This window comes from Mustela nivalis, assembly GCF_964662115.1.
Source record: "Mustela nivalis genome assembly, chromosome: 11".
NCBI lineage: Eukaryota > Metazoa > Chordata > Mammalia > Carnivora > Mustelidae > Mustela > Mustela nivalis.
This window is the reverse complement of record NC_139030.1, coordinates 41,528,720-41,550,183: the sequence shown is the minus strand read 5'-3', so window position 1 is coordinate 41,550,183 and position 21,464 is coordinate 41,528,720. Positions and strand designations below refer to the sequence as shown.

General features: G+C 40.9%; 1 protein-coding gene across 3 annotated transcripts; it reads right to left on the bottom strand.

Moving 5' to 3' along the window:
• Window positions 1-1,733: 1,733 nt before the first annotated feature.
• Window positions 1,734-21,452, bottom strand: PRKRA (protein activator of interferon induced protein kinase EIF2AK2). Of its 3 annotated transcripts, none has more exons than XM_082689886.1 (8): window positions 21,163-21,452; window positions 20,438-20,607; window positions 17,225-17,306; window positions 15,014-15,092; window positions 13,851-13,968; window positions 12,150-12,244; window positions 5,736-5,910; window positions 1,734-2,407 (listed from the first exon to the last, which is right to left on the bottom strand). In XM_082689886.1, the coding sequence occupies exons 1-8, from the start codon at window positions 21,225-21,227 to the stop codon at window positions 2,250-2,252; spliced, it is 942 nt and encodes a 313-aa protein (XP_082546012.1). In that variant the 5' UTR covers window positions 21,228-21,452; the 3' UTR covers window positions 1,734-2,249. The 3 variants fall into 3 exon arrangements, with proteins under 3 accessions (XP_082546012.1, XP_082546013.1, XP_082546014.1); XM_082689887.1 differs by having other exon boundaries at window positions 17,176-17,306; window positions 21,163-21,385; XM_082689888.1 differs by lacking the exons at window positions 17,225-17,306; window positions 20,438-20,607; window positions 21,163-21,452 and adding an exon at window positions 16,018-16,128.
• Window positions 21,453-21,464: the final 12 nt, after the last annotated feature.

Genomic DNA, 21,464 nt, shown 5'->3' with positions numbered 1-21,464 from the left:
TATGACGAAATCTCAGGAAGGCCTCAGCTGACCCTGTAGGAATGGGACTTCTGAAGCTGGATGGCCCTTTAGATTGTCTGCAAAGGGGCAAGGGACCATTCTTTGAATGAAGGCTGCTGGGAAGGGAGTGTGATGCTGAGTGGGGGGATTCTCTGAATTAGAGACCTGACAGCTGGGGATGGTCTGCCAGCAAGCAGCACTCCCAGGGCAGGGGAAACAAGCCAAATACTGGAGGGGAGGCTGCGTGGTGGCTCCAGGCACTCCCTGAGAGAGGGAGACGGGTCTTTCTCGTAACGTAATGTCAGTTAACACCGTATCCCAGAAACCTGTTATAACATGGGCACATTTGTGTTCATAATTTATTGAATTCATATTATCATCATATTGGGCTGTTGCGATCTCTATCATTTATTCATCACTTGATGCCTATTGCAGGTTAGAACTGATGCCACAAGGAGGATAGTGGTCAAGTTGCCTGTTCAAAGCCTATTTGGAAAATTTACCTAATGTGGTTAAACAGGTAAAACCGATTTGATAGGTTAAGAGCCTTAAAAAGGGGGGGAGCAAAATGCTATTAAAGATCACCTGCTGCTGTAGCTAACGCCCTAGAAAGTTCCTACAAAGGGGACATTTGAACAGTATCTTTAAAAATGCATGTTTCCTCCAGATCCGGAAGCAGGGAATACCCAGGCAGTAGGCAGGGTAGGACTTCTGGGTGCCCTAGATGGATATATTCACTTCATCAGTACTGTTGAGAACTGAATTATATTGTCCTTTGCCCCACTTGGATCTCTTCTGCTTCCAGTGCCTTATGAAATCTTCCCCTGATGATGGGGAAGTCAGCATTTTAATGTGCAGAAGTCTGCATCTCTAGAGTTCATTGTGCCCTTTCTCTAGTCCAGAGCATTCATGAAAACCTAAGATCAGTCCAATAACCTACGACCCCGTTTATGCCTGATGTTTCCAGTCTGTGTAGTCCTTAACCTCCTCAAAAATAATACCCTAAATTCCGTGTTTAATTGACATATATAGTTGATAATGTGAAACTAAGTGCTTTTTAGAGTTTTAGATAAGTAATGTGCATTAGTTTTCCTTTATGATGTCGTATTCTTAAAGGAGTCTACTCTGGTATGAAAAATACTGGTCATAGAATTCTGCTGGATTAACACTTGAGATAGTCAAAACCTGCCTTTATCAATTTGGAGCTCTCTTGCTCTCTGCAGCTTTCCCTGATTTCTGAAAACAGGCCCGAGACTTCCACTGAATCCATAAGAGTAGCACCTTCCGCGGGAGCTGGCGGAGGGACCACTGATGATGGATGGAAACAGAAAAGGCAAAATTAAACTTTGCACCTGAGGCTGATCTCCTAACCTTTCACTCACTCACTGCTTTGTTGGAAACATTCTTGTAACTGAATTAAGTGCACTGGGAAGTTTTGTTTTTGTGATTTACTAATGCTTTTTCAACCACCAACTCCTGTAAAAGGTTGTCAAAGAAAAAGACGATGTTACATTTGCTTGGAGAAAGAACATGGAACATCTATCATCCCATAGATATTTGTAAGTTTTTGCTTAGGCCATGGGTGTTTTATCAACTTGGACTTTCAGAAGGATACTAGAGATAGGTAAGTAACAGAGTATCCGCATCGTGTCACTGCCAAGAATGGTACAGAGAAGGGTCGGTAGGTCGGTAACAGTGGGTTGGTACCACTTTCACAAAACGAGCAGAACCCATTACAACAATAGCTCTTTATTACACGGATTCAAATACACAGCAGACCAATCATGTTCCCTGAAATTCAACAGTGACATTCAATGGACGTCTGTCAGCACATTCCTCCAAACTCTAAGGGGCTTCCCTCAAATTCCCTGTACATAGCCTTTCGCAAAGAAGAGGTTAAGCACCAGTAAGAACGACTGTTGCTAGCAGTAGTTTTGTTTCTTTGCTGTCTTCGTCATCCTCATCGTCAACAACATGCACTTTCTTCCCTGTGTGGACGTGGCATTGTAACATGGGTGCTACACTCTGCCTATGGTACAAAGTTTATAAATACAATATACCAGTACAAAGTTGAAGCCATTAAAAAGAGTTTAAGAACTACGAGGAGGTCGTTAATTCTGGAGTGTTGATGGAATCTAGGTAGAGATTTAGAAACAACACACAACTCAAATGTAGTAAACATTTTACTTGGTGAGGGGCGCAGGGGGAGTTCTTCTGTGCTACTGAGGGCTCCAGGAGTTGCTTCAGGCTCACTTTCTTTCTGCTATTATCTTTAAATACTGTAGGGCATTGTGAGCTGCGTCGCTCTGCGCGTTGCCACAGGAGATCCCAGAGCCGTGACAGACCGTGATGGGGCTGGTGGAGAGTTCGGCGAGACACTGATACTGTCCGTTGGCGCTCAGTTCTTCTGCAATGACACGTTCGAACATGACTGTCAATGTCAAGTGTACAGAAAGCCCATCCTTTATGAAAACAAGTCTTTACTACAGTCTAAATCTATACCACTCCGCTTCCTCCTCAGCTTTATCATTCTTCTCCAAACAGGAAACCAAAATGAGACAGCTCAACCCTAGCAGTTCTCAAACACAGCTGGGCTCCGTAATCACCTGAGGGAGCTTCAAAGGCGAGCAGGTGCTTTGGCCTCACTCCAGCTTGCTCAGTCAGAAACACGGGGTTGAGGGAGGAGGTGCCAGAGTCTTGCATTTTCTTTTTAAAGCTCCTAAGGCCATTCTAATGTGGCTAGCTAAGCAGTGTTTGCAAACTGAACCATATCCAACTTTTTTTTTTTTTTTTAAGATTTTATTTATTTATCAGAGAAAGAGGGGAAAAGAGCAAGCACAGGCAGACAGAATGGCAGGCAGAGGCAGAGGGAGAAGCAGGCTCCCTGCCGAGCCAGGAGCCCGATGTGGGACTTGATCCCAGGACGCCGGGATCATGCCCTGAGCCGAAGGCAGCTGCTTAACCAACTGAGCCACCCAGGCGTCCCAATCCAACGTTTTTTTAGAGGGAAAAAACCCACTGGCTAGAGCACTAGAGAGATTGTGTTTTTCACGATGAAATCTAGGGTTATTTTCAGGAGACCTCTGAACCAAGAAATAAATGGCTCAGGGCAAGACCTCTCTTTTGCCTTCTGTGTTCTTTCCTTCTACATCTGTGCAGACAGCCTCGTTGCTCGCTGTGTATGTGGGTTAGGGTGTTTCAAAAACAATACCTAAACTCAGGAAACAAATGTTCTTCTCCTCAAATGATGAATCACTGTCTCTAAGGATGGCTAGATGACACAGGGGAAAGAGAAACAGGTAAGTTACAATTTGTTTAAAAGTGGCCACAATTCAATGTTAGCTCAGCCACAATCAATATAATGGGAAACATTCAGATACAGTGGAGGTGTTTTAATGTGTGAAGAGGCTTTCTAGTTCTGGCACTGAGCTTTTTTTTTTTTATTATTATTAATTAATTAGTTAATTTTAAAAGATTTTACTTATTTATTTGACAGAGACACAGTGAGAGAGGGAGAAGCTGGCTTCCTTCCAAGCTGGGAGCCTGATGTGGGGCTTGATCCCTGGACTCTGGGATCATGCCTGATCCGAAGGCAGATGCTCATTGAGTGAGCCACCCAGGAACCCTTTTTGTCCTTTTAAACTGAAGTAAAATTCATGTAACATACTATTAACCATGTTAAAGTAACTATGCAGTAATATTTAGTACATTCACAGTGTTGGGCAATTGCCATCTCTAACTACTTACAAAACATTCTCATCATTTCACTTTCCCATGAAGAAATACCATACACTTTGAGAAGTTGCTCCCTACCTCCCCTCCCCCCCAAATCCCCTGGCAACCACCAATCTATGCAGTAAGCTATCCTGGATATTTCATTTAAATGGTATCATATAATGTGACCCTTTTGTGTCTCACTTCTCACTTAGTAGGTTTTTGAGGTTAATCCATGTGGTAGCATGTCTCAGAACTTCATTTCTTTTCATGGCTGAATATTTAATTGCACATGTATACCACAACTGATTTGTCCATTCATCTGCAGATAGACATTTGGGCTATTTCCATCTCTTGGCTAGTGTGAATAGTACTACTGTGAGCAGGTGTGTACAGGTGTTTGACTACCAGCTTACAATTCTTCTGGGTATATACCTGGCAGTAGAGTTGCTGGGTCACATGGTAACTCATCTGAAGAGCTGCAAACTTCTGTTTTTCCACAGCAGCTGAACCATTTTATATTATGCAGTGTGGGAGGGCTACAATTTCACTACATCTTTGCCGACATTTGTTATCTTCTACTTTCTTCATCACAGTCATTGCAGTGGGGACGAACTAGTACCTCATTGTGGTTTTGATCTGCATTTCCCTATGCAGATGACTAAGGATAGTGAGCATCTGTCTGTGTGCCTGTTGGCCATTTGTGTATATTTTTTGGAGGATGTCTAGGTTCTTTTGTGGGTAACTGCATAGAAGTTAGCTAAATTAGTGGACTGTGCTGTTTAGACTGCTGTTCTATATTTAGAAGAACCACTTAGTTCTTAAAATTGGTATGATGCATTTCAAAGGCATCATTAATTCATAACCTCAAAAGCCATCTCAACTTTTTTTCTTTTCCCAGATTCTACCATCCATAGTCCTATTCTTGACCTAGCTTATTCATCTCTGAAACACCTAAAACAGTGTGGGTAACTTAATAAATATTTACTGAATGAATGGTCTCCTGTCAGCCACCTCTTCTGACCACGTGCATCTGTACTAAACTCCCACTTTCCACATCTTCTTAGTATATATTAAGACATTACACTTTATCACATTCAATCCCAAAGTAGCAGAGAAAATTAAAAATTCTTTAAGCAACTAAACACCAGACCTGGCAGCTCCTTTAAGCTGGGTCCTCACAGCCCACAAGGATAGAACAAGAGATATCAAATTCTCCACAAATTACACTGATGTCATCAGTTAAAATCAAGACACCAAACACACGTGTGCCAGCTTTATAAAGTAAATTAAAATCCAATGTGATTTGTTTTCTAATCTATCCACAACTGTCTACCTCAATGATTAAGGGTGAGGACATACAAAAGTGGATTGCTGGGATGGAAGAAAGCTATAAAGTGTTTGTGCCCACTGATCTCCTTGAATTGGCCAACAGTGACCAAGTGGAGAGAAGGGGTCTGGCCCCCACCAACTTAGTGCTTGTTCTAGAAATGTGGCTGGTTTTTATTTGTCAAGCTCTCCATCAGAGCTAGTTTAATGGATGCTGAATCTGCAGGGGCTCTTCCCCTGATCGGATTCTACCGCTAACCAGCTACGTCATCTCAGGCAAGTTTCTGAACCTCTCTGTGCCTTCCTTTCTCTCCTCATATATAAGGATAATCGACCTACTTCACAGATTAGTTTGAGAATTTAATGAGCTGAAATATGTAATATCCTCAAAACTGGGCCTGGGCTATAGTAAAACTATAACTATTACCTACTGTTCTCTATTATTATAACATCTATAGAGATGTTAGCTATTATTATTATTTATAAGAATGGGACATACCAGTGATGAATAGAACTCTGCTAATTTTATATGTATAAACATATGTGTATGAAAGATGTGTGTATATATATATAATATATATGTGAGCCATTTCAGTATCCCTGGTCAATGAAATAAATTGTAATACAGGCTTTGTTTCTGAAATACATTTTAAAAACAGATTTTGAGGTAAGCCAAAGAAAAAAAATCCTACCTATATCCAAATATGTTATATTAAAACCTTGTTCCTTGGCGATTTCACTAAGCAGCTGGATGTAATCTGTATTTGGAATACTGAGAAGGCTCCTTTTCAGTAAGTTGATCTTTTCACCAGGAGAATTCCTCAACGAATGCCAAGTACATCCTAAAGAATGGCCTACTACGTTTGTCTGAAAAACAGAGAAGAAGATTAAAACTCGTAAATCAGACTGACTTCTAACACTATGATATAATTACAAGTATTTATTAGACACTCATATTTAATACCTTATAAAGCATGTTTAAATGAATACTATCTGGTTAACTTTCCCTTTTTTTTTTTTTAAAGATTTTATTTATTTATTGGACAGAGAGAGGGATCACAAGTAGACAGAGAGGCAGGCAGAGAGAGAGGAGGAAGCAGGCTCCCCGCTGAGCAGAGAGCCCGATGTGGGACTCGATCCCAGCACCCTGGGATCATGACCCGAGCCGAAGGCAGAGGCCCAACCCACTGAGCCACCCAGGCGCCCCTAACTTTCCCATTTTAAATGAGATAACACCAATAAGCATACACTTAACAAACACTATGACGTCAGAGAAAAAAGCACATGCAATAATACACTGGGAGTTTTTAAAAATACTTTCGTATGGGACAAAGGGCTCTCAGTTAAATTTCCTGAGGCCACATTTAGATGTATAAAATATTTTTAAAAAGATGTAGAAGATATTTAAGAGCAGTATAAACCAAACTGTTAATAACTGAATCTGCCTAATAGCAATTTACAAATTAAAATATAAAATAATTTTATCATTATGATTTCTTGTATTGAATACCAACCAATCACTCTGACAGCTGGGAAGCAGAAAACTGTAGAAAAAGTGCATTGTACAAGTTAGGTTTGAGAAGGACAAGTCTTTCAAATGAATGGCAGGAGATCATAACGTGCTTACCAGCCTTTTCCCAGAACCCAATAGAACGTTCTCCTCTTCCTCTTTTCCTTATTGTCCCCTATATCCTTCCCTTTGCACCTGTGTTCTTAGAATGCTTTACATTTCCATGTTAGCTTATTTTTCTCAAATTGCCTTCATATATTATGCCAAAAAATCTCACAAAACAAACAAAAACTACTGCCCTCTGAAGTTGGGCAACCTATCCATAGTCTTATTAATGAGCCTGGCAAAGATTAAGGGATTTTCAAAAAAATAGATCACAAGAATGGCCAGTATACAGAATTAATAATCTGCAAAATTTGCTAAGCAGAATTTCATTTTCCTTGGTTGGAACTTTAATTTTTTTTTATATAAAATTTTAATTCATTGATAGAGTAATTTCATTTAGAACATGTATATAATGAAGAATAGTCTCTTTCCTTACCACTTCTTCCTGAAGACATGTTTCACTCCCAAAGGTACTTACTGTTAAAAATATTTCTTCAATAATCTTCTATAATTCTAAATTCAAGTGCACATAATCTTTTTATTTTATTTTTTACTTCTTTCTTCCTCCCTCTCTCTCTCTCTCTCTTCTTTGTAGCTCCACACCCAACATGGGACTTGAACTCAGGACCTTGAGATCAAGAGTCATATGCCCTGGCAGAGCCAGCCAGGCATCCCCATAATCTTCTTTTAAACAAAAATGATAGCTTACTCTTCTATATCTTATTTTTCTCATATCAGTGTACATCTAGGCACTATATTTCACCAGTTTTCAATTATGGCTTTTGGGTTATTTCTGATTTCTTTTTACTAACAATGTTACAATAAAACTTTTGCACTTGGATGACTTTATCTGTAGAATTATTTCTAGAAGTAGAATTGAGTCAAAGAACAGGTATGCTTTTAATTTTGATAAATACTTCTGGACTGACTTCTAAACTGACTTATACTACCATCAACAGTCTTGGCGGGTGCTTGTTTTCTGATACCCTTGCCACACCTAGGACTATCTTTGTAGGTTTCATCAGTCTAAAAGGTGGAAATAGTTATCTCTTTAATTTCCATGAGTGAAGCTGATCATTTTTTTACCCATTTGTATCCTACAGGGTTATCTTTTTTATTGATGTGTAAGAGCATTTTATGTGGTACTGAAAATAGTCCAATTACAGACCTGTGTTAAAAGTAATTTGTTCTTGGGGTGCCTGGGTGGCTCAGTGGGTTAAAGCCTCTGCTTTCGGCTCAGGTCATGATCCCGGGGTCCTGGGATCGAGCCCCACATCAGGCTCTCTGCTCAGCAGGGAGCCTGCTTCCCTTCCTCTCTCTCTGCCTGCCTCTCTGTCTACTTATGATCTCTGTCTGTCAAATAAATAATAAATAAAATCTTTTTAAAAATTTTAAAAAATTAATTTGTTCTTATTCTTGGTTTTATTTACAGATTTTTAAACTTTTTTGCAGTGTAATAGATTTTATGGGGTCAAATTTATCAGTCTTTTACTACTTTACATCTTCCAGGTTTTAGGTTCTATTACAAAGATCTCCTCTATGCTAAGAATTTTAAACTTTTTTTTTTTTTTTTTTTAGATTTTATTTATTTATTTGACAGAGCGAGATCACAAGTAGGCAGAGAGGCAGGCAGAGAGAAAGGAAGGGAAGCAGGCTCTCTGCTGAGCAGAGAGCCCGATGCGGGACTCGATCCCAGGACCCTGAGATCATGACCTGAGCCGAAGGCAGCGGCTTAACCCACTGAGCCACCCAGGTGCCCTATGCTAAGAATTTTAAAAAGCCAAAGCTCTTCTGTGTTTTTTCAAACTTGGTTTCAATTCTTAGGTTCAAATTTTTGATCCATCTAAAATTTGTTTTGATATAAGGAGTAAGGCAGCAGCCTAAATACGCCACACTCACACCCCCCCGCCCCCGCACACATCCTCCCCTCCACCCCCCACTGCAAATGTGGCTGTAAGTTATTTCTACATCATTTATTGACTCATCCATCCTTTTGCCCACTGATCTGAAGTGTCACTATTGTCATATACTCTACTCCTATGTGGATTATTGTCTGCACCTGGATTCTCTATTCTGTCCTCTATCCCTGTACCATACATGTTTCACCACTAGAGATTCATAGTGTGTTTCATTCTCTGGTAGGTAGAGTCCCACTCTACCTTTTCAGTTTTCTTGGCTATTCTTGAGAGTTTATTTCTCTGGATAAACTTGGTAAAGCTGTATTGTGATCCAAGATGAATTCTGGTAGATTTAGAGTGAGACTACATTGCCTTTTTATATATTTTACAATATTGAGTCTTCCTACTGGAAATAGGTAGCTTTACATAAATTCAATTTCTGTTAATCCCTCAGTAGAGTTTGGAAGGCTTTTTCACATGGGTCTGCACATTTTAAGTTTATTCTTCATCAGCACATTATCCTCTTTCCTATTATTGAAATCTTTTTCATTCCAACTTTTAATATTTATAAATAGGACAACTACTGATTTTTTTCCCCTAGTATACTTTTTAAGGACAGACTTCTCTTTTGCTTTAAAATGATCAATGTTATCAATCTTCATAAATTTTGTTAATAAAACACATAGCACAAAAAGTCAAAAAGTACAGAATTATAAAAGCAACACTCCTGAACTCATTTCATCCCTACCTTCAGCCCCCTTTCCAGAAGCAATTTTTAACACTCTTCTTTGATTATTCTAGTGGTTACCTTCATAATCCTAAATATGAAAAAGCTATTGGTTTTATACATTAATTTTATGATCAATCACCTTGATGAATTCTCTTATTCTAGAAATTTTTCTTTTACAGGGCTTTACAGGGACACAATCATATTATTTGTAGTTAATGATCATGTTTATCTCTTCTTTTTAAATATTCAACCTCATTGTTTTATCTAATTACATTGATTGGTACTTCTAGAACAAGATTTTAAAAATGGCATTCATGGATATCCGTGTCTTTTTTTCTGAAATTAATGTAAACAGGTAACTGTGATTTTGATTTTTTTTTTTGAGGTATTTTTTGAGTCACAATAGGGATATGTTTTAAAATTTTTATTTAAATCCAATTCAGTTAATTGTATTATTAGTTTCAAGGGTAGAATTTAGTGATTCATCAGCTGTATAGAACACCCAGTGCTCATACCATGTGCCCTCCTTAATGCTCATCGTCCAGTTACCCCATCCCCTCACCCATGTCCCCTCCAGTAACCCTGTGTCCTAGAATTAAGTATCTAGGACACAGATACTTGGTTTGCCTTCCTCTCTATTTTCTTTTTTTAGAAGATTTTATTTGTTTGTTTGTTTGTCAGAAGGAGACCGCGTCCAGGCGTGTGCATGAGTAGAGGGAGCAGCAGGCAGAAGCAGCATGCTCTATGCTGAGCTAGGAGCCAGATTGGGTACTCAATCCCAGGACCCCAGGATCATATCTGAGCTGAAGGCAGATACTTAACGGACTGAACCACCCAGGTGTCCCTCCTCTCTACTTTCATCTGATTTTACTTTTCCTCCCCTTCCCCTATGTTCATCTGTTCTGTTTCTCAAAACAATAGGGATATTTTTAAAAGAGTTTATTAATGATTGCTAAATATCTTTTTGGCATCCATTGACTTGTTTTTCTCCTTTGACCCATTAAGGTGATTAATTATTGTAACAGATTTACAGGACCCAGCCTTGCATTCCTAAAATGCAAAAGAAATATCCTTGTGTTCCTGAAAGAATAATATACCAGAAAAAAGTTGCCCAACTTTTTTACTATTCTACTGGATATTTTATTAAGGTGTTTCACTATAAAGGAACTTAATTCATAATTTTTTCCATTGGGATTTGCTATTGTCAGGTTTGGGTGTTAGTGTTATTTTGGTTTTGAAAAATAAATTTAAAAGCTTCCCCTCTGTATATATGTATTGCCTGGAAGAGTTTAAATAGCATTGGAAATGATTTCTTCCTTGAATATTTAACAGAATTCACATATAAAACCACTTATAAACTTATCTGTGCTTTGTGATTTCAGTATCCTTTCTGATCCAATTTTAAAACAAGTGAATGCACTCTTTAATGTTTTTCTATTAAGAATGTAAAACCAAAAATTTTTTTACTTTGTGTACGGTCTTCGATTTTTTTTCCTACAGGATGAGCCCTTATTTTGTTCTCATCATCTAGGACACTACTATAGTCCTCACTTCTCATGTCCCACCTAATAAATCCTCAGATAATGTACCATGAGATGGAGAATATCATAATCTCAAACAATATGTCACCGGTAACTCAATCTCTTACACTCTGTATTTGTTTGCCCAGCTGCCTACTCCATATCTTTACTTAATTCTCTAAACACTTCAGATTGAATATATCCTACTCGCTATAGGTATGAACTCATTGCAGATATTAACTCAGAATCTTCTCTCCTTCATGTCCCACTCGTCTTCTGTGCTCCCCACACTACTGAATGGTACCACCATCTACTCGGTTGTCCATCTAGCTTACTTTCTCCTTTCCCCTTAGTCCCAATCAACTGCCATGCCCTCCTCACTCCAGTTTTCTAAATAATTTTTAAACTAACCATGTCGACTGCCACTAGCTTAGTCCAGGCCACCAACATGTCTCATCCATTTTTTGTAAAACATTCTATAGGTCTCTGAGTCTAAGACTCATTCTCTCACCATAGTGCAGCCAGTGATTCCCCTTCTAATCCTGTCCTTCCCAGCTTAAAATTCTTAAATTTTAAGAAAGAATTTATCAGTGATTGCCAAATATCATTTTTACTCCACCCTCAGGATAAAGTTCAATCTCTTGACTATAGTAGTCCCTTCCAGATTTAATCCCAAAGAGGGCTTCTGGCCTCATTTTTGAGACACCCTCCTCCAACTCTATGCTCTAGCCAAACCAAACTACTTGGGATTCTCAGATGACATAAAGTATCTTACTCCTGGTCTGTGTAGGTGCTCTTTTTTCTCTTTGGAATTCTTTCCTACTGTTCTCATCCTGTAGGTCTTGGCTTAGATATTACCTCCTCCAAGAAGTCCTCCTAAAATCCCCAGTCTTGGCTGGATCCTTCTAGGTTGCCAAGCCCTCTCTGTAAGGACTAGTCCATCAGGTTATTTTCTCTTTTAGTGGGCTACAAACTCCCGAGTGGCTGAGACTGTCTTATTCAGATGCACAGAAGCTGGCACAAAGTTCGGCACACAGTACGAGCTCACTAAATGTCTGCTGAGTGGATAAATGAATGAATGCACTGTCAATGGGAAGACAAAATGGCAATATTGGCTTATCATCTTTCAATCCCATCATGTGATTTTTAAACTTGACTCCCAAGTGCTCTTACCTGGTCACCCTTGTGACAGCTAAAATTGGGGTCGTGTACATCTGAACAGTGAAGAGATTTTTAAAAATTATAACTCTCAAGTGTCTCTACAACAAGGAATCTAGGCAAGTTTCCTACAGCAAGAGATGCTTAATCGTATTGTCATCACAGGCATCTTGATCATTACTTACTAAAGAAATGTGGTTCTCTGGAGAAATATTACTGAATTTGGCAAGAAATTTCTCAGCAGCGTTTCTCTTGGCTTGCTTTTTTGATGCCCCCTTTCCTAAATAAAAAAAGAAATGGTAGGTTTAGAAAAGAAATTAGTGTCCATAAAGTATTATTTTTTTGATCAGAGAACTATACTATTCTTTTGCTGACATCTTTGCTTATTGTGCTTCATACAACTATTAGTTCTTTTTTAAAAAAGATTTATTTAGTTTAGAGAAAAAGTGAATGCACACGAGTGTGGGGGGTGGGGGGAGAGGGGCGGGAGAGAGGGAGGGAGAGTCCAGACTCCGTGCTGAGAGAGGAGACCCATACAGGGCTCAATCTTACAACTCTGATATCACGACCTGAGCCAACACCCAGAGTCGGGTGCTTAACCAACTGTGCCACCCAGGCGCCCCGATACAACTATCAATTCTTACATTTCTGAAGGCATTTCTTTGACATTTTTTCTTTGATAGTTACACTTTCTGTTTTTAACAGGTATATTTCCCTATGGCCTAGCTTTAATGAATCATACTTGGTTTAATTCTGACCAAGTATTCAAATTTATCAAGGTACACCTGAATTATAGCTCTTATCTCTTAAGGTTACTTCTGACTTACCATCTTCTACAAACTGACAAACATGTGGAATTTTTCTTTAACATGAATAAGAAGGGCACAGGAGATACTGCAGTTGAAAGATACCATAAGTAGCATCTCCTGTCATGCTTTTTGTTTTACAGATTTAAAAGCTGAGGCCTAGAGAGATTAAGTAATTTGCCAACTCTCGCAAATCAAGGTGCATCAAGAAAGGACACAAGGTGGGGTGCCTGGGTAGCTCGGTGGTTTAAGCATCTACCTGCATTGACTCAGGTCACGATTCCCAGGATCCTGGGTTGGAGATCCATGTCGGGCTCCTTGATCAGTTGGGGAGCCTGCTTCTCCCTCACCCTCTACCCCTCCCCAACCGCGGTGCATGCTCTCTCAAATAAATAAATAAATAAAATCTTTTAAAAAAAGAATGGAAGTTGGGGTTCCCACTTGCAGTCCAATGCTTTTTGCATTGGGCAAACGGTTGTTCATTACTTGAAACAGATACCTAGCCAATTCCATTTCATGCCATTTTAAGAATGATAGAAACACGGTGAGACGTTACAATAGGGACCCTCACTTAGTACTCTATTAAGTGACTTTCCCCCCATTATTTCTGGCCCTTATAACAAGGAAGTTGCTATCATTCAAAGGGATAATTTCTACTTTATTTTTAGCTCACGCTATTTTTTTGCCATCTAGCCTCTTATTAATCATCTTATTTTCAGATGAGATCGTCTTCTAGTCCTCCAATTTTCTCGAACAGCTGTTGAAACTTCCAAGAGATTTACATTGCTTTTTTCTAAAATGATTCTAACACATCAACACAAAGTATGTAAAGTCAATTATTTCCATAAATGAGCTTCTCCAGGATTTTTAAAAATATCATATTAAGAAGCATAAGTATTCTTAAGCCAAATATTTATACTTAAATTTAACTGCAGAAAGAGACAGTGGAATAGGAGTGTATCAATTTTTCCCCCCACAGAAATATTTGAAAGGAAATCACAACAGAACTTTCTATGGTCATTCATCATCTGAAAATATTTCAAACATCTTCAGTTGTATAAGAGTAAAAGAAATACCTACCAGTTTCCATAAACGACTCTAGCCTACAAATTGTGGTATATTCTCTCTTATGCGCAGGTCCTCCCTCTTGGGAAAGGGTATATTCAGGAAGTCTCCAGCCATGATGAATAGCCAACTCCTAGAAAATCGAGATGAGGCTGTAGTAGTAATTTTTACTATGCAATGGCTTAATCACATACATGATACTTTCATGATTTTGATCCCATCTCTTTTTATATGTTTGAAAAGAATAATGATATTCTGCAATGGAAAAACGGGGGAAGACTTTATACACCCCATAAATATTCCTGCATTTTATATCTTGCAAGCCCACAATACCACAACTGAAGCAGTTTGCTGCTAGGATAGGAATGGTGTTCCCCTATTAAGCCATAGCAAGCAAATATCAAAGAGCTCAAAGAGAAAGAGAAGCTACTATGGCCCTCCTGGGGAACATCTACAGGTCTCACTGTCAGCAAGTTCCAATGCCTCTCCCTCCTAGTTACAGACTTCCTCCCCACAGCTGGCTAACTACCGCACTGGAACAAGAACAGATGCGCAAAGGCAGCAAACAAACAGACTTGGACAGAGCTGAGGAAAGAGCAGGCGAAGAAAACTAAAGAAAAAGACAGCAAGAAAGGGACCAAAAGATGGGCTGGATAACGGGGAGGGGAGCTGTCCAACAGAGCACATGGATAAATCTGCAAGAAGGATATTCTGCGTGCAGAAATTCAAGGCTGAATTTTTTTTTTTTTTTTTTTTTTTGTAGAATAAGCAAATAGACTACTTCCCCTCTCTTGAGGTAGGTTGCTAGATCTGGATTCTTTATAAAATCTTATGTATTAACAGAAGTAGAAAGAGGTTTGTCACAACAGTGGCATGAAATATGCTTAGAGTATAAAACACTCTACCCATGTGCACTGGGGTCCTGTTGATCTCAAATGAGAATTCCACAAAACAAAGGCAGATACTATATATGGAAGAAAATCCAAAACATAAATAAATAGGAAAATAATTGCAAGTAAGTGCTGTAATATCTAGTGATCATAACTGGAAAAACAAAATATTATACCATCTTATCTTTGAAAGATTTATTCCTTGTTTCAGCCCTTGTCATATGATCAATTTATGACATCTTTCTTCAATAGACAAAGTGTTATGTAAGGAAAAACCCTGTGACTTACCTGTAATGAACCAATAGGGTTAAGCTGATTCTTTGGTTGCTTAGAAGGGTCAGGCATTAAGGGGTCAGGAACTGCAAAGCTAAACATTTTTTTTTTTTAATGTTATAAAACAAAATAATTTCCCCCAAACTATTAAGTAAATGACAAGCATTTCTTATTTCATCCTCCATGCCCCTGCTGTTCTCCATGGGATGCCCTTCTCTCCTACCTCATCTATGAGCATGTGATCTATCCACTAACCAAGGTATATCTCAAATGCCACTTCCTCTAAGAAACCTATATTATTATGAAACATAATGGAGCATAATTTCTCCCTCCTTTGAACCATTATTAAGGTTTAGGTTGACCCTTTCTTAGGCAAATTATTTTACCATAAATTCTACACTCTTACAAATACATATAATTTGTCCATCCCTCACCACGTCGCTCCTGTGTTCAGATGTGAAATCCCTGATGGCAGAGCCTATGTACTACTTACCTCCATAAGCCTCACAGGACTGTGCATATAGTAGGTGCTCAATAAAAATGTTTAAATCATAGTACTGTCACAGCTACACAAAAAGGGAAAGACTAGTGATCGGACAGAAAATTTAGCCTAGTATTGTGCAAGATACAGATCATAATGCTGTTTTTCCACTAAAAATAATTATGGGAGAAAAATCCATCTGATCTATCATCTGCTCCATGCTAGAACAATCCTCCTGAGATTGGTATGTACCCTGCATCAAGTAGATGGCCTACATGTACCTGGTTTTAGCACGTGGGGACTATGGTTGGGGAAAAAGAGAACAGTGTCTTCTAACTCGTTTGAAATTACTCATTATTTAGGCGATGAGTTTCTAGCCCCGAGTAAAGCTACATTCAAGGTTACTACCTCCCAGGTGACTGAGGAGTCACTTTTCTATGACAAAAGCGGTTTAGTTATTGCCACTTCATCAGGTTGCTTTTTCACTGCCAGAATCTCAAGCTTTACATAGGCTGATGAGACAGGAATAGTCACTTACTATGCTGCACGCCGAAGCTACCCAAATAATTGTGATGGAGAAGTGAGATAGTCTCTGTATTAAATCAGGCCACTTTAGGCCTGATTACAGCTTAGTAATTCCCATCTTATCTGTCAAGAAGCACAAATATATAGTAAAGTTTGTTAGCCTTTTTTTGCTGACAAAGTGAAGTGTCCCTGTGCAGAAAGGACACTCCATATGTTCATTTCTACAGATATACTTAACACTTTGGGTTGACCTTTGGGCAGCACAGAAATAGCATGGTTATCACTGGCAAGGGGGAGAATCTGACACCTGCCATGTTGCTGGGCATATCTTCAAAGCCAGCATAAATCAGCTATAATGTATGACCCCAAAGACTCAAGCATTGTTTTGGGAGATCTAAAGCTTGTCAATGCTTCATTCCAAGCTACTCAAATGCTTTGGAAGGGCTTGGGAAGGGGAGAAGCACCGCATGAGAACCTAAGTACATGCTAGACCAAAAGTTTTGAAGCTGGAGGAAAACCCCTTCTCAATTCCCGTGGACCTCTGCTTTCAACGCTGAGCAGGCACCAGACTACACTCCAGGAATAACTGAGTGCATGAGAAGAGGAGAATTTAAAGGCTCAGGATGCTCCAGACTGTGTCCATTAGAAACCACAGGACCTCACTCTACGATACATGAGAAGCTCCAGGACCAATATTTTCCAAAAGCACCTAAAGTGACAACAAATTTATTTTGGAATAAAATCTCATCAAGGGTTAACATCCCACTTAATGGCACTTAACATCTTCTTATATTTGGTATACATTCTATAATAAAAAGAAATCACTTTGTCGCCTTCCAAATTAGAATCTTCTGAAGAGTACTTTCCACTGACCTTTTTGCACTTCACAACTTATTTTATGTAGTATAGATATTATTACAGTCTTAACACAGTAAGATATCTTCCAGAAAAACTGGGGTTCTTTACTGTTGCAACCCACTGAGGGGAGAAAAAAAGCCTCATTCCTGAGAGCTTTCATTTAACACTTAATTGCTGGATTGAATTTCTTAAGGATAAAGTCATCTTTAACGGATGACCGACCGGTTTTCTCAAGGAAATAGAATTTTAGAGCGAATACTAACAACTGTTCACTTTGTTGCTTTTGTGAGCTTGTTCAAACTTATAATCTTACCTCAGCCATGATATTTTTGAGCTGCAGAATACAAAGAAATTTAGCTCACCAAATACTTGCATTGGCTTTCAAAATGTTTATGGCAGCCTCTGCAGCTCTATGTTTCGCCAGCTTCTTACTTGTACCTTCACCTGAATTAAGGTTAGGAAAAAAGAAATGTCTTTATATGCTGTGAAAGTGTGAGGCTTGCATAGACATTTGCATAATACAAAGCAAAGTCACTATGTGTTTCTATACATACATACATACACAAGGGTAATAAAAAAATATACTACGTATTGTAACAAGTCTCTACATGAAATTCATACATTAAAAACCTGTGATTTTAAGTTTTATGTATCTAATTCTATGTACACCTATATGCAAAAATTCTTATGTACGGTTGTTTATTACAGACAATGGTAATAAAGTAGACCAGGTCACACTTTTTGAAAAAATGCAACTTAGTACTTTACTCTTCCTTATTCCTGGAGAGAGAGTAAACTCTTCTTTGGCAAGAAGTCTCCTTCAAGGGAGCCACTTATATCAACACTGTTTGACAGCAAAATGTGCACAATCTTATTTCAATAGTCCATCCTAAACTGAGTTTAACTCTGTTTGGCTAAGCAATCCTGGCTACATGTTGGGTACACTGGGAGAAGGCTTCTACAGGGAACATGAGAGATTATGCCATGTGTCTTTCACACAATCTATATCCCTTACCTTCATAGCTAACAGGGTGTCGGGGACTGGGCCTGACTCATTACTGAAACTACAGCCTAATTTCAGTAAGCCATCACACCTGTTAAATGGTAAATTGAATCTCTTGCCCTTCTGAGTTCAAGCTAGGTGCTGAGAACCTTTCATAAGTGGTACCAGAATACTGATGTCCATTTCTCTGGTGTGGAGGAAAGAAACAGGATATGGAATGAATTTCAACCGTGACCCTCAAATGTCAGAGGACACACAAACCATACATCTTTATCTACTAACCTAGGGACTTAAGAAATATCAGAGAGTGTGAGCCAGAATCCCAGCCCTTAAGGAGCACACAGCCCAGTGCAGGATTTTTTCTGTGAAGAGGCCTCTGAAATACAGTCGTAGGTGTTACAGCCAAAGCGCAGACTGGAGGGGGAACCACGCAAAAGGGGCAGCTCCCCTCCTCTTGGTAAGGATTCAGAAAGGTTACAGGAAGGAAGAGATAGTTGAACGAAGACATAAAAGACTAGTAAAAGCTAGTAAGGTGAAGAGAGCTGGGGCGAGGGGGTTAGGAAGAGCATTCAGGGTGGAGAAAAGAACACCTGCTGGGGCCTGGAGGTAATGGGGAGCATGGTGTTCTCAAGAGCCCAGAGCAGCTGGGGAGATAAGAGCTTAAGGAAACGGGTTTTGAGATAAAAGACCATAGGGCTGGGACAGTAGGAAGAGAGGTCAAAGAGCAGTCTTCTAAATTTGTGCTTCTCAAACTTGAATGTGCATAGGAATTGCCTGGGAATTCTGTTCAAATGTATACTCTGATCCCACAGGTCTAGCATGGGGTCTGATATTCCAGAGCATTTGCAGCAAGGGCCCAGGTGATGGTAATGCTGCTGCTGATCACATTTCAAGAAGCAAGGCCATTAAGTCATATTAAGAAATCTGTTTTTAACCAGAGGTTGATGGGCACACCTTTGAACGAATTTTAGGAGCAAGAAGCACACGAACAGATCTAAAGAGCCAGTGTCATATGAGAATGGACAGCCTGGGACTAGAAGCTGAGAGAGCAGCAGCAAGGTGACAGCTGTGGTCCACATGCCAGACAACGGCGGTCCAGACTGCAGCAGCGGGAAGACAAGGGAAGCAGGGAGATGCCAGAGCTGCTTAAGAAGTAAGACTTGGTGGAAGAGTGGGCAAGAGGCGGATGGAGAGCGAGAGGAAGGAGTCACGAAAATGAAACCCAACTTTCCACTGTGAGCAAATGGGTGACGGTGGCGCCTTTAGTGAGTGAGGCAATGAAGGGAGAACAGTCTTAAGGGAAAAGAGATGGTCTCAGTCTCGGACAAGGTGAGACTGAGATGCCTTTGGGTCATCCAAGTGAAGAGGCATAGCAAGCACAGGTTGACAGACTGTTCCACAACCAGACCTGGGCTGAATGAAGACAGAAATTTCAGGATGTTCAGCCTTAGAGAGCACTTGATCCAATGGAGAGGCATAAACTTGCACAGAAAGACAGGGCAGTGGGAGGAGAGCAGGGGCCTAAGAGGAATGGTTGGTTGCCCTAGGTTGTTAATCCCTGGGCCCAAAAACACACTGAAGGGGAAAAGACTCTTTACTTAAATGTTCACTGAGTATTTAAAAATAGACCCGTTAAGGAGTAAGGCAACGATTCCATGGTTCATTATGAGGAAACTTCCAGCTAGCACCTACAATCCACCTGCCTCATATAAAGCCTCAAAATTAAAGTTGTTTCAAAGAAAATAGTGGAATCCAGATTTTCAGGGATCTAAACAAATGATGTCTTTAGATGAGGAAATGATGCAACTCCAGCCTTCCTGCTGAATTGTTTTCTTGGCATTCTTCAGAATTAAATGTAGTATTATTTTTTGCTTGCAACTAAATAGATACATAAGAAACAAAATGCCTGCATTTACAAATGGCAAATTTAGTTATCATTTGTTCAAGCTCACAAACCATAAGGGGAGTCTGAGCTCTGAAACTTCATTGTTAAGTGTCTCTGGGCATGTTGACCTGTTTTCTCATGTATAAAAAAGGAGATTACATCTTACTAAAACCTGTAAAGTGTTAGGAACTAGATGTGCTAGGTGCTATGAAATATGGTATTTGCTATGAAATATGGTATTTGAGCTGTCTTCCTCACTTGGATACACAAACAAGTGTGGCACAATGGGCCCCAAGTGCCAGATGAATCACCAAACAGGGGTGAGGCTCAGAAAATTCTGTGCACATGTCTCTTGGCATCTTCTATAATCTATGAAACTTGTCAGCACCTACTGATCCAGCTATGGTTGCTCCAAAAACCTTTCCTGCGTCTCCCTAATTCTTAAAGAACCCTAGGAGGATCCTAGGGCATGTTTCTGAGCTTTTCTTGGTATCTGGAGAAGAGAAAATTAGGGAGAGAATCAGATGGAGCTGGAAAGTCCCCATGACCTGAGATGAGAGGTCGCAGTTTCAAGAGCCTGCTCCTCACAGCCGTCCCTGGTAAAAAGGGCACTTTTCCGAACTGAAAAGCAATACCAAGTCTTGCCGGACAACCCACACGCGCATGGGGTTCACTGTGCATACAGACCTGTGCAGGTTATGTCACCAACGGTTACTCTGAAGGTGAAAGTGGGTACGTGTATTTGCACATCCGATCTTTCACATTCATAAACCGGGATGTTCTTGGTCTTCATGCCGTATTCGTGTAATACCTGAATTGGTGTTTTCCCTGGCTTAGCTGTTATCATCTTCCCCAAACTGCAAAAACCAGAAAAAGGTGTGCTTTGCATGCCAAAGCGGGCAGGGAAGCAGAAGCATACAGAAGCTAGCTCTGACTGCCACCAACACTGACGCGGGAGGCGCCGAATCTCCCCTGCCGTCAGCGCCAGAGATGGCGAATCGCACCAGTCTCCGGGCCCCGCTGCGGCGGGCAACCGGCAGGGTGAAAGAGGGCTTTGGGGCGATAACTTGAAAGCGGGTGGGAGAAAGTCCCCGAAGTCTCGGGCGCTGCAATCTCTCAGGACCAAAGCCACAGAACCGGTCTCCCGGGTGGCGGCGGCGCGCCACCTCCGCCCACCCCGCGCGCAGCCTGGGGCCGCAAGAGGGGCGGGGCCAGGCCGCAGACCCCAGCCCGCGCGCGGCCGGGAGGGCGGAGCCGAGTGCCCCCCCGGGTCCGCCCGCAGCCGCTGGGGCGAGGGCGACGGGAAGGGGCTTTACCCAGAATGCCGCTGGAAAGCGGGCTCCTCCGCCCCGCCTCTCGCGCCCACCACTCCCGGCCCTGCCCGGCTCGGCCCCTACTATTCGGGCGCTGACCTGAAGGTCCCGCTGTCCTCGCGCTCCAGCGGCGGGGCCGCGGCGCGATGCCTGCTCTGGGACATAGCGAGAAGGGACGGCTTGGCGGCAGACGGAAGAGCGGTGCGGAGCGATGTCCTCGCTCCCCGGGTCAGCCGGTCCCCGAGAGGAGCGCTCCAGCGCCGCCGCCGCCGCCTCCTGGACTCCCCCTTTCCTCCCGGCTTGCGTCCCTCTTGCGAGGGGGACGGGCGGGGGCGGAGTTTGGGTGCAGCAGTGCCGGCCACGCCCCCTCGCTGCCCGGGCTGCGGGCCGACTCCAAGCTG

Excerpts from the sequence above, each read along its gene's own strand:
- PRKRA (XM_082689886.1), bottom strand. The coding sequence starts at position 21,227 with ATGTCCCAGAGCAGGCATCGCGCCGCGGCCCCGCCGCTGGAGCGCGAG. Across the intron at positions 17,307-20,437 it reads TGGTGACATAACCTGCACAG|GTGAAGGTACAAGTAAGAAG; the intron begins GTCTGTATGCAC and ends ACCTTAATTCAG. Across the intron at positions 13,969-15,013 it reads ACCCTATTGGTTCATTACAG|GAGTTGGCTATTCATCATGG; the intron begins GTAAGTCACAGG and ends TCGATTTTCTAG.